The following is a 13709-nucleotide window of genomic DNA, read 5'->3' as shown; positions in this document are numbered from 1 at the left end:
TAAGACTCAGTTCTAAAATGAAGCCTGTATTTCTATTTCATATTCAGAAGTCATATAGACAACAAAGAACCAATATTTCTGAGTGACTCGACTTTTTGTGTTTTAAGTGCTAGCTGTAAGCTTCTATATTATTCAGGCACCTTTGAAAGTTTTACCATCATATGAACATCCAAATAAATGCACCAGTGCAATTATTTAAGTAAAAGGTATGTTTAACATTTACCAGCACCTACGTTTCTCATGTTTCCTTCCCATTAACATCTAAGAATTTCAATGCTGCAAGTTATTTCAGTGCATGCTCACTCACTTTTTATCTTCTTCTAAAAATAAATTAAATACAAAAGCTGCAATTATTTCAACTGTACGAGTGGCATAAGAACTTTTAAGTTAGGACTTCTCCATCATAATCCTGACTATACTATGTAACAACTTAATGATGACCAGCAGAACAACACAGTATAGAACTGAACCTATTGTGAGAACAATCAATTTCAGTTTTATGTGTTTATAGCACAAATAATTCCTTGCACTGAAGGAAAAGCTTGAAGGGTATGAAATCAGGTTTCCTGAACTAGTCAAAGAATTCTGAAATAATGATTTTTTTTTTTTCTCTGAACAAGAAATCAGTAGTGAAACTCTAAACCATGCTATAGTTAAAAACACAGCTTTACTCTCCCAAACATTTTTTCCGGATGCATTCTTACTTCCGTGAACCTGCTAGGAATGAAGTTACTTATTACGGGAAGGTTACTAATTTGGCCACAACTTCTGATACAGGGAACTTTTCTAATCCTCTGTAACATTTATAGAACAATAAAAGGAAACTGAAGTTCTTGGATATGATAGTTCCTAAGAAAACGTCCAATATCTTATAAATGAAAAATCCAACACTTACATGTGCTACATTTGATGGTCTATTAATCTGCTGAATATCAGCACTATTAGTAATATTCCTTAATGTCCGCATGGCTGGACTCCACGTAGTCATCATTTCCTGTCGATCAGAACTTTGGGCACCTTGTACTGAAGCCATTAGATTGCCTCTCATATCTGGAGGCAAAATGTTACCTGGCACTGGTGGGACATTGGCACATAAATTTATTAACCCAGAGTCTTTCCCTTGAGGCAACCTACGCTTTGCTGCAGATGCCTGTGGGACTTCAGCTGGTGTCCAATTCAAATTCCTTTCTTGCTTTTCTGGAGAGGAATCTGAAGAATCATCAAACATCAGTTCCCCTTTTGCCTTATCAGCAGTAGTAGATTTTGGTGAAAAAACTTGATCACCCAACGGTGATCCTTCTCGAGAAGATGCTGGGCTCGATAATTTTTCATCGGTACTAGCTTCATTTTGAGAATCTTGTTCTTCGTTTTCTGCTTCTTCTTCTTCCTCCTCCTCCTCCTCCTCTTCCTCCTCGTATATAATTAAACGAGGATGGTAAGGAGTCTCTTCTTTTTTAGTCTTATCAGCTACAGAATCCAGTACCCAGTCTGGTGTCACAATTTTAATGCTGTCCCGTTTACAAGCACATTCATATTTTTCCTAGGGAAAAAAATAAGACCTTATTGAAAGACAAAAAATCCAAAATAACTTATTTGAGGGTAAGGCTAGAGCATGGAGAGGCAGATCACAAGTGGTGTCCAGTAACAGAAAGTGATCTCTCCCAGAACCAACAGGACAAACAAACTACACTACTGTGCATAACCACAAGTTCCAAGAGATTAAAATAAAACCCTCCACATTTACAATACAAAGGACTCAGAAGACACAACTGCAGAAGATTGTCTTCCCTTGCAAAAACACCACTCCCCAAATTCTTCTCAAACCCAATCACCAAAGGATTCAAAAATAATGAAATTTGGTTCCAGAAAAGCTTTCAGAACTCCAGGTGCTGGGAACATCACAGTCAATACTAAGATGCAGCTCATTTTTTAGGTAGACATTAAGGTGAGTCTAAATACAGTTTATACTTACTTTTTCTTCACTAAAGAAAAAAAAAAAACACTACCACGAAAAAGAATTTAGGGAAAAATCAGAATTTCGCAAGAGACATATTTACAAGGTGATCACTGAAAAAAAGCATTTCAGCTGGAATACAAATCAGAACGCAGTTGACTATTTCCCATATACCTTCTCAGAAGCCGCAAACTGTAATATTGCCCTCAACTTGAAAGTTACTCTTCTGTCCAGATATTAGCTAAATCCATTTCAATGCGAGGTTACAAAGTTGACGAAGTAGAACACTTTATCCCTCCCTCCTTATCATTCCATCATTTTAAGATATATACAAACAGTAAAACTTCACTGATTCCTTTCCTAAGAAACAGAAATAGACACAGAAACAGTGCTCTATTTATTCAAACATCCTCTTTCATGGAAACCCCTCACAAATATCAAGACAACGGGGAAAAAAAAAAAAGAGAAAACTTTCTTTAGAAGATTTGAAACTAATTTCAGGATCTAATATTTAGAAGTGATTGAACTGGGATTTTCTTTGTATGTCAAACAATATAAATTAACAACTAGCACACTCAGAGGAAATTAATTTAATTTAATGATTCTCTAGAGTTATTTCCTACAATGAAACTGTCATTCATACACAATAAAGAGATTACAGATGAAACCACATTTATTTGCAGATATGAGTTTTAATAATTCTCACCACAAAGAATGAAGAATCTTGTTTTATCATCTTGTGTCTAGTCAAAGCAATCATTTAAGTTTTTACTAGTGTCAAAACTGTTCTCATTACAAACTGCTGCAGATTCCCTTGTAGTAGTATGTCAGATCAGCAGGACTAAAGCATTTTAAATAATCATCTTATAAAACTGTTCCCATTTAATGCTAATGTAAATTAAACAAGATAGATATTTTATCTTACAGATATGAAATGCTAATGTGTTTTCTCTCTGTTTCTTGACTGGTAAGCTCAAGACAACATCCTTTGCTCTGAAAAGCTCATGATTTAAGACAACATTTCTTAAAAGTATAACACTGCCTCTTAAAAACACCATGTTAGGTAGCAAAGCTCTTTGTCCAAGCATTACATTCTGTTGTGACGGAGGACGCAACTAGGGGGACGTTCGGTACACCCTTCTGAATCTTCCACAGAAGATCATGTACTTACAAACCCCAAAAACCAACACCACCAACACCACCACCCCCAAACCTACAAAGGTCCTTGTAGTTTTAAATGAAACAGGGAAGAAAAAGCAAGCATTTCTCATGCCTGCACCTCCTCTTCTCCAATGCCAGCCCATGTTTTATTCTAAGGCACTTTTCTTTGTATTGCATACATAAGGCTATTGACGCCCTACTAGTCATGTGTTTTTCTCTATCTTAGCATTAGATAGCTTACATTAACTCCAAAATATGAGAGGAGTCATTGGCAGGAAAATATACTCAATTTGTATAGAACATCAGAAACTTGACAAAGTTTCATGGTTTATGTAAGGAGCTAGTATATAGAACCTGATTTTGGAGTTACTCACATTCAAATAACTAAACTGTGTGACCTCTCCCACTGATTTCAAATTTAAAAAAAAATAAAATAAAAAAAAGGTGATGGAAACATGCTTATGTTATTAAATGACAAAAAACAAAACCAAGAACTTGCTCTATCAACCATGTCAACTAAAAGCATCCAGGCAATCATTTTTAAGTGAGCTTCAGTTATTTTAAGTATTTTCAGTCTCTGAAAAAACACACTAAATCAATTACAAATATATTTCTTCTTCAGGAGGAGTACCTGAACACTTCATGAAGATTCAGTGAACTATTACAACCAAAGCATTACCAGCATTTTAGTAGAGGAGGCTATTCTGTTGTGCTTAACGCTCTCTTTAGCCAGTTACCTGATCTTTCTGATTCCGTTTCTCCATTTCCATAAAGACAGCAACATTTAGCTTCCTACATGGGAGTCGGAACTCAAATGGTGACACTAACTTAGGAAGAGCTGTGGACCATCTTGAGGGTAGAGAGGCGTTTCAGAGAGATTTGGATAGAGCTGCGCAACCATCAACTGTATGAAATTTAATAAAAGCACGTGATAGATTCTGCACCTGGGATGGGGTAATCCTGGTTATGTGTACAAACCGGGGGGACAAGAGGCTGGAGAGCAGCCCTGCAGAAAGAAACCTGGGTTGATGTTAAGTTGAATATGAGTTAACAGTGTGCCCTGGCAGCCAGAAGCAACAACCATGTCCTGGGGCATGTCAAGCGCAGCACAGCTAACCAGTCAAGGAAGATGATTGTTGCACTCTATGCTGCATTAGTACAGCTCCACCTCAAGTACTGTGGACAGTTTTGGGAGCCTCAGTTTAGCCGAGGACATCAAACTATTTGAGTGCGTCCAGAAGAGAACAACCAAGATGGCAAAAGGTCATTTGGTTTGTTCACCTTGGAGAAGAGAAGGCTGAGGGGTGACCTCATCACAGACTACAGCTTCCTCCAGGCAGGCAGCTGAAGGGGAGGTGCCGATCTCCTCTCCTTTTATGACCAGTGACAGGACATGAAGCTGCATCAGGGGAAGTCCAGATTGGACATTAGGAAAAGGTTCCTCACTGAGAGGGTGGTCAGTTCCTGGAACAGGCTCCCCAGGGAAGTGGTCACAGGCCCAAGCCTGTCAGAGTTCAAAGAGCATCTGTACGATGCTCTTAGTCACATGGTTCAGTCTTAGGTAGTCCTGAGAGGAGGACAGAGTTGGACTCAATGATCCTTACGGGTCCCCTTCCAACTGGAGATATGCTATGATGCTACAATGGGAGTGATTCGAGGTATGACTGCTTTATGAGCAGCTGAGTAGGAATACTGTGTACTGTTTATCCTATCATCTCTCTTTAAGAGTTTTCTTTTAGAAAAATAAAAACAACAAAACCCCTGTTCCTCCTTCTGCTCTCTTTATTCCTTTCTCCCTCATAACATTGAAGGGCACTTTACAATCCTGTCCTTCATTTTTCTTCACTGATTCTGAATCTATAGATTTACAAATCACAATCACAAATGATTATAAGATATCAAAATTAGGTTAAGACAAACGGAATAAAGAATAAAATGCTTTATTCAACCAGAAATACAAATATCAATATGAAACTGGACATCTTTTGAATTAAACAGACTTAAAGCCATGCAGAAAATAAATACGAACTGAATAGCTGCAATGCGTAATTGTGTTGAATTGAGCTGGTTTAGACTAACAAACAGTCTTAAGAATCCTAACTTCAGAGAGATGGAAAATTTCTGATTATTCAAAAGCAAATGAGAGCTACAACAAGAATTGTACATGTAATAAACTCTTACCCCCTTTGGCTCAGGCACAATCAAATGAGTACACTTATTATTGAGGCTCAGCTGGCAATTCCCTCCATAAAAAGTAATCAAAGCCCACAGCGTACTTCGGTCTTCAGATGAAACCTGAAAGGAAGTAAATAAGCCTTTTAGTTCCATGCAACCAGCTGCCTTCTGCTTAAAGAATTTTAGTACAATCCATGACATACCATTTACAAGTCTGGCTAAAGTATTACCTATCACTTTTAAATACCAAATTACAACGAAAGTTAAGGAGAAAAAAGGGTGACAGAGACATGCAACAAGAAAAGACATTAAGCAATCATTTTTAACCTGCACAGAGAAAAACATCCTTCACTCCTATAAAACTCAACACTAATGTATCACTTTCCACAAGAGAAAAAAAATTACCCATCAAACAATTATCTTAGACAACCTGTTTAAATTCATTAAACAGAATCTTAACAAGTAGACCAAATTAATAGCCTGTGTAAACACATGAAACATTTATTTCTAACAATTTATGTCACAGCAATGTCCCCCTCCCCTGTCAAGAAAGTCACATGTATTTAAGCCACTACCATTCAGTTAGTGACAGTCTTACAGGAAGAATTAATTTGAACCACCATCTTTCCACTTACTTTACTCTTTGGCACCCTTGTTAAGGTTTCAGTGCAGAAGTAGGTAAAACGTGTTGACTGAGTATTGTATTAATGCAGAAACAGAAGAATAGGACCAAAGACTTTATAGTCTAGTGCACTCTGCACTTTAAAATCACCATACAGCTGAATATAAGATGAATCACTGATTGAACGTTCACAGTTCATGCCCTCATTTTCAGTGAAAAACTGTATTGGGTGATAACTCACCTAACATACAGAAAAAAAGTCATAATACAACAGAAAAACTGGTATCGCTCCTCAAAAAAGCAAAGCATTGCACATGTATTGTATATTAGAGTAGACTAAAATATGGCTCACTTCTTACCTGAGAGAGACAAGCAGTGACTCCAAAAAAGATCTGACATGATTCTGGAGAAAAGCCATTTACACTGGAAAGCAGGTGTCAAGGATGCAAAAGAGTTTCCTGAGGGACATTAGAAGAAAATTAAATAGTGTGCATAGTAATTCTCAGATATTATCAAGTATTTTATGATTCAGAAACTTTTATCTTTAAAAGCATATTGTCTGTTTCCAATTCAAGTTGTATGCATCAAGAAAAAACTGAGTCACAAACTGGATCAGGAAACCTCTAATATTAGGACCGATGTGGATAACATTATAAACTTGCCTTTTCCCAGAACATCTCCCTAGGCCCATCTCAGGGTGCTTAGTTTACAGGAGTCCAGTCATTATCAAGAGCTTTCTTCCATTATCAAGTGCTTATCTTCCATGCTTAAAAATACAGGAGAATCTGAAGAAGTTTTTGCTACAGTCACAATATCAAAGTATTATGATGCACAACTGAAAAAATTCGATAAAACACGACAGACCAAGAAAAGTGTGTTTTTCTAAAATGAAAGCTAATAGCAGACACCTGTGAGAAAGTCAAAGTGCCTTTTCTGCACTTATTAAAAAAGATGGCAATCTTGTAGACGACTTCATTTAAAACCAGCGAGAAATAAAAGCAGAGCCAAAGAAAGAAAGAAAGAAAGAAAGAGGTTTTGGTTGAAAATTTCTTAAGATTTCTTTTAGAACCTAACCTGCCCTTTGCAATTTCTCAAAGACCAGAAAAGTAGAAAAAGTTTCCTGGTTATAAAGTCCATGAAAATCACAACAAAGATGTCAAGGGACAAGCTCATATATCAAGAAAAACAACAAACCAAAGAGGCAAGTCAGTATAAGCAAGTATCAGATCTTCTACAGTTGATATTTTCCTCCTAAGGCATAACTCTGCATTGGAAGTTGGCTAGACAACATATATGGGGAGGAAATCTAGGAGCTACTGTGAGATTACAAATGGAGAAAAAAAAAACCACACTGGGATGTAGAAACAGAAGCACAGCCTGAAACTAAGAGGAAGTTTTCTACCATGCTTTCAAAGTTCAACAAGATCTCTGGTAGCAATGCATATTTGTTTTCAAATGCATGAAAGAGATAGATAAATGAAACAGTATGTGAAAAAGAGCAGTGAGAATTTTTACAGACCTAGTAAATACGACTTAAAAGAGGAAACTGAAAGACCAGAATGGGTATGTTTAAGAAGCTAAGATGACACATCTTCAAATCCTGTAAAGGCTGCCAAATGAAAAGAGAACTAATTTGTTCTCTCTTTTCAGAGTGGCTCACATAAATCAAAACAGGGTTAGACTGAAGCACAGTAATGGGGTTAAACTCTAACACAATAGTGATGCACTGTAAACTGACTGCTGAGACTATGAAATCTTCAATATGGGAGGGGCCTTGTGAAACAGGAGAGAATGGTTTGACAGAAGTGACCTGAGAAAGACAGACGGACCATCTGACTTCTGTAACTTCCCTCCCTTTTCTACACTTTCATACAATTTTGTCTTGAAGATACATGCATATCTTGTTGGTAAAAATGACTACAGAAACAGATGTATACTGCGGTACAAGTACACACTGAGATTTTGGAAATTAAATAAAATTGCCTTCCCTGTGCTGTTGACGGATGCACCAGCAGTACTTAAATTTTGTGACCCAGAAGAGACAACACACAGCAATCTGACAACAAAGCCCAGAGCACTTTAAAATTTAAGAATAGATTACTGTCATTATCCAGAATACTCCAAGAAGTTCAAGTCTGATGAACATCCTAAATTTCACTGTGTTGCTCAGTACATCATCTAAGATAGAGCTTCAGTACTGGATCTTTCAAATGTGTACAGTTGTCTACTCCCTGCCTTAACATCTGCTCCTAGCACATAAAGCAGGAACAGCTCAGTATTTAACTTTTAATAGGTCTATCAGTCTGACTGCAGCTTGCACTCTCTAAAGAATAGAAGTGAAACAGACCCTCTTATAACAGTTAGAAGGATCACAACAATAACGTTGCAAGTGGGTCTGGAAAACAAAAAAGAGGGAATGCAACAAAACTCACTTTTTTCCCTCCCCGCAACCAAAATTCAGAAGTGTTCTGGTCCTCTTTCATCTGTACAAGACCATGAAAAAATAAATCCTCCTCACTTTATTTTGCTGCCATCAAGAGAAATTAAGAAAGAAAACACCAGCCCTCTTTACAGCATTATAACTGAGGTTATAATATACAAAACTGTCTTTCCTTCTTCACAAAGGCTGCTTCCAGATTAATTTTTCTGTCACTTCACTTCAACTGCAGGTTAGTCACATTTTGCAGACAACAGTTCACATGGAACAGAACACTCTGCCTTCTGAAGTTCCCCCCAGTGAAAACAACTTTCTCAGTGGAATATTAAAATGTATTTATAAGAAACAGGAAAAATTATTATGCTTTAACAACTGACAGGCAAATGTCCATCAAATACATACTGGTTAAACCAACATTTGGTTAAACCAACATAAAATCTTTAAGGCTCTTACTAGATCCATACATCACTGACAAAATATGTTTCTAGGACTTGTTTCTTCAGAAATTCAATGACCACTTTGGGCATTAAAACTCAAAATTAAAACATAATACAAAAATGTAGAATCTCAAACCTCTACCTAAACAGGGTCCAAAATCAATCAACTGTAAACTAATTCCTGTTAACTACTGTATTTTTTTCATTATGGTAGTAACTAAAACCCTAATGAAAGGCTGAATGTCACCGCACTAGAAGTCATAAAGAGACTGAAACAGAACAAAGTTAAGTCTTAACAATCAATTTTAAGGAACACTATAAAGCTCAGAATAAAATCTAAAACCAGCAGGTTCTAAGGACACGAAGTGCTAGAAAGAATAAAGTCAAAGGTCCAAGGACACGTTTATTGCTGACAGGTGTACCAAACTTCCTTCTTCCACGCAACTCAAGAACATGATACTACTGAGACCTGGTCTTTTCATTTGGCCATTCCTATATAGCCACAATAAAGACTTCCTAAGCAACAGCCCTTGAGGGCTATATTCCTACATTTATTGCTACAATTTAGTGATGGACTGCATCACTCAGTGGTTTTATCTGTTGATTTTCTTCTGGTTGTGTAATAACAGCAGCTCTTAAAAGAGTACCCTCTTCAAAATCCCTAGTTTCAGACAGAAGACCAATTTTCTAATAGTGGAACTTCTTCGTGGAAGGAACAACACTAACAATGCAATGCTAGGTTCCTTAAGCCTGAAAATTTAGCTAATACCAAGCTATTTTTTTAATTTTTTTCAACTAGTCCTCAGGAACAGGGAAAAGGTTTACAGATGTGTGACATAAGCAACTGTACGCTCCCATCCTGATGATGAAAGGATGATGAACACATTTATTATTCCCAGATGCAAAAGACAAAAATCATCAGCCTAGATCACATCACAATAATCAACTTATTTTTAATACAGGAGTAGCTCTGCTAATCTGAGTTTTGCCATGTAACGTTTGGTGCATTTTTTCCATCTGGAAGCCAAGTCTTTCAGGAAAAGATTTCTTCTGCTTTGGTGAGAAGACTATCCATGGTTATGGCAAGTGTTTCACACTAACTGCTGAATCCTATCCTAATAGTCAAGACACAGCAAGATGCAAAGGCACATACCTTGAAATACCAGGTATAAAACATGAATTCTGAACCAATGAAGCACATTAAGACCAGATTTCCTATTACAAAAACCTGGATTACTGCATCTACCACCTCTTGTTTTCCATTATAGACACATTCACCTGCTAACCTCATTCCAAAATGAGATCTTGTGCCTGACAGCATACCTTCCTAGGCCTGGCATTCTTTGTGGCAACCATCCGCTTGTATCTGTAACTGAAACGTATTGCTCTGCTTCAGCTTTTCTATATACAGAATCTTTACTGTGAATTGTCTGAGAAAAAATGCATTTTTCTCTATAATAACAGCCATTGTCACCATTCCTGTGATCCAAAGAAAAAACTGAGGCAAACACAAATAGAGATGAAACAGTAACTGACAAGAAAAGGAAGGAATATGGCATCTATATGCAATATATGTTCCTAACAAGTTCAGAACTGTAGATCTAGCCAAGCACAAACAACAAGGGTCTACCAAAGGCAAGGACAGACTATCCCAAAAATGGGAATACTAACACTATCTGTATATAAAGTGTTATTTATATTACAGTGTTGATACAAGTTATTCTGTATTTATCTCTTATTTAATTCTGCTTCTAGAAAAGGCAGATCAGGCTCTTCTACTCTGAACCATCATTTACCCCCTTACTGCACTCAAGCAATTTTCCTGGACCCTCACAGTTAATTATCAACTTCCAGCTAAAATGTTTTGAGTCCATTTGATGACAGTTTTCTTGCAAGTGCCTATTATGCATCCAAAATAGCCAGAAGGACAAGAAAACTCAAGTAAGACAAAGAAGCTCCAAGCACGCTGCAATCTTTGCAGGCAAAACACATCCTGTCATTTAAAAAATGTAAGCTGTATGTACTTGAAACAGTCTTTAATCCCTCAGTGGTACCTATTTTAACATGCTTCCTATAGAATTGATTCAAATTTTAACTTAAAGGATACGGCAGAAGAGCTCCACAGCGAACAGACAAGATCACCCAGGAAGGCTGAAAAACAAAAACCACAAGACATTAAAAACCGTGGTCTGCATGTATGAAGTATGAATTATCTTCCAAGATTGTAATATAGCTAGTTTCAAAATATATCCCCCAGCTTTGAAAGTCTAAGTGTTTCACAGACATTTTACTTAGGTCTTTACAAATAAACCTTTTGATTTAATTGTAAGAGTTAATATAAAGACCGCTCAAAGGCTATACAGCGATATGGAATCAAGACCCCTTTCTCTCTTCCTTCTACTGTGTCAGGAAAACCATTTACAGTATTTATTCATCCTCTCCCTTTTTTCAGTTTTCCCTGCTCTGAAATAAACAAAAAAAACCCACAGAAATTCCTATCTTACACTCATCACCAAGGAGTCAGGAACCATAACCTCACCCAGAAAGAAGTTTCGAAACACATAAGCAATGCTAGATGCTAAGCACACAGGTGATGGCCCCTAACTGACAGTATTCTGGGACAGAAGGGCTCAAAGGGATAAAGGGAAGTGGTGAATAACGGAAGAGATTTAGGACAGTGGTCCCAATACAGCATGTAAGGAAGAAGGGAAAAGAGTGGCATCACATTATGAAATTGCTTCTCCTCAAACACAAACAAAAAATATCGTAGTAACAATGTTTATGGTGCCCAATTCCTGCTATTCTCTTTCCCTTAGAAGGCATAAAAAACCCACCCAAAAAAAACATTGAATGCGTAACTCCTCAGACCTCTGCAAAAACAAATGGGCGATTCTCCTCCTTTCTCTTCCTTATTCTTTGCAACAAGCTACCTTTGCCTCTGACTTCCATTCCCTTAATACTGAATCCAATCTTCCTGATTACAGAACATGCTGTGATGTTTTCAGGTCAAACTAAGTGGCATTACTGAAAGACTTGCTCTCATTTGGCAAATGAAAAAGTTTAGCTAGCAGCAGTTAGAAAATTATTTAAGTAAATGGCATTACAAAGCAGAAAGCACTGTTACGATGCTGATGTCCTTCCTTCACATGAGAATGGCAGCAGTCATGTAAGATGAAAGTTATGCCATAGAACACTTCAGAAAAAGGAATTAAAAATTAAACAGCATACCCACTATAAGGTCTCCAGCTAAACACCTTTCATTTTCTGAAATTAATTCATACTTACTTCTACAGTGTCAGGTAAACTCATGACAAACTATCCAAATTCTCTACTGCTACCAGCAATTATATGAAAAAAAAAAAAAAATCGGGTATCCAAAGGTATTGGCAGTGAAATAACAGGTGCTTTTTCTTCTAATTACTCTCATGACTTGCAGAGTGACAAGTTCACATTTTCAAACATGAAGCCCAGAATCTTGCACTGGAAAACATAAGACAGTATTGCAAGATAGTAACAAAGTACCGGTAATTCCGGTATGAGTAAGGAAAAAAAAATAAAAACCAAACCACCAAAACCCCACAATCTTGAAAAACTAAAATCAAGAGGGAAAAAAAAAAAATCTGTTTTTCTACAAGTTCCTATTCTTTAAAATTAGCGTAGTACACATACGCAGAATCAACAAAATAATTTCGCATCTTGCCAATTATATGCATTTAAAAAAACCCTCGGCAGTCTACTCTTATTCTAAATTGAGGTTTTCCATCACCAGAAGCTTGCAAGAACCTTCCCATCAGAAACATTTCTAAAGTACAGCTAATAGGACACCATCTCAGATGACAGAAGGAAGAATCTGGAAAAAAACAAAACAGAGGACAACAAAAAATCCAAACCACTGACAGATACAGAGCAATGCAAGAAAGGAGAGAATTGTAATACAAGTCTGTCAGTCAGGGTAAAAGTTGGTGTAACAAGAATAAAATATTTTTTAAAGTATGTTTTATTTGGTCATCATCCTAACAGGAATGTTTTCTGTTCTAACACTGAAGTATCCATGCCAGTACTTGATCAATATCATGGATGAGTCATCACCTTTACCACAGGGAGATCAAAAACTTCACGAGATTCTCCAACTTCTGGATTGTCCCCATCTTCTGAAATAATATGTGAAGCCAGTGCATTGTAAGAAACTTCCTTTGCTTTCCCAGCTTTCAGAAGCTGAATAACCTAAACCCAAAAGAGAAGAGGAAGAAGTCAACAATTTTTAGCATCTTTTATTTGAAAATAACGTTAACACAAGAACACACTAACACGAGAGGAACGAATATGACCTGTCTTGGTTGTCCTCCTGTAAGTGGCTAGCACTCTTTTTGAAGTTGGCAGATTAATCCCATTTAAAACCTGACTGCCAATGGTTTACATCTCTGCTATATTTTAATAATTCAAGTTAAATATTTACTCTCCAAAATAATTCAGGCTGGGCCTGAAATCTGGAAAATGTCAAAACACATATTCCTCAAAAAAATCTCAAAACAATTTTCTCTCAGGCAGGGTAAGAAAACCCTTCTTCTCAGTGTTTGTCTATGGTACCTTTGGAAGCATTTGAATATCTTTAAGAGATGAGCCTGAAGTTTAAAAAAGTTAGCCCAATAATTACCTTAGAAAAGGTAACATCGTAACTGTACATTGCAGTCTTCATAGGAATTCTTCCAGATTTGGCCAGTTATTTACTTGGATAGGGGGAGGAAAGTTCATGCATCTTCTGTAAATGTTCATTTAATAGATAAGAATTCCATTTTCACCAAATGCATTTGGTTCCAATGTTTCCAGATCCAATCAATATACCTCATCCCAGAGCATATGATTAAGTTTGGAAAAGCCATCCAGCTGCTCCAAAACAGTGCAGCCAGACAGAAGAGCTGAGGA

General features: G+C 36.9%; 1 protein-coding gene across 1 annotated transcript in view; it reads right to left on the bottom strand.

Moving 5' to 3' along the window:
- The window catches only part of PAXIP1 (PAX interacting protein 1), a 29832-nt gene extending 16362 nt beyond the window's left edge, over positions 1-13470 (bottom strand). The window contains exons 1-6 of the mRNA XM_026843510.1: positions 13441-13470; positions 12876-13010; positions 10894-10937; positions 6272-6335; positions 5297-5410; positions 896-1540 (exon numbers count right to left, since the gene is read on the bottom strand). Of these exons, the coding sequence (XP_026699311.1) occupies positions 896-1540; positions 5297-5410; positions 6272-6335; positions 10894-10937; positions 12876-13010; positions 13441-13470 (1032 nt within the window). The remainder of the gene's footprint in view (positions 1-895; positions 1541-5296; positions 5411-6271; positions 6336-10893; positions 10938-12875; positions 13011-13440) is intronic.
- Positions 13471-13709: the final 239 nt, after the last annotated feature.

This window comes from Athene cunicularia, assembly GCF_003259725.1.
Source record: "Athene cunicularia isolate RWA chromosome 2 unlocalized genomic scaffold, athCun1 chr2_part1, whole genome shotgun sequence".
Lineage (NCBI taxonomy): Eukaryota > Metazoa > Chordata > Aves > Strigiformes > Strigidae > Athene > Athene cunicularia.
The sequence above is the reverse complement of the archived record's forward strand: the minus strand, read 5'-3'. Positions and strand labels throughout refer to the sequence as shown.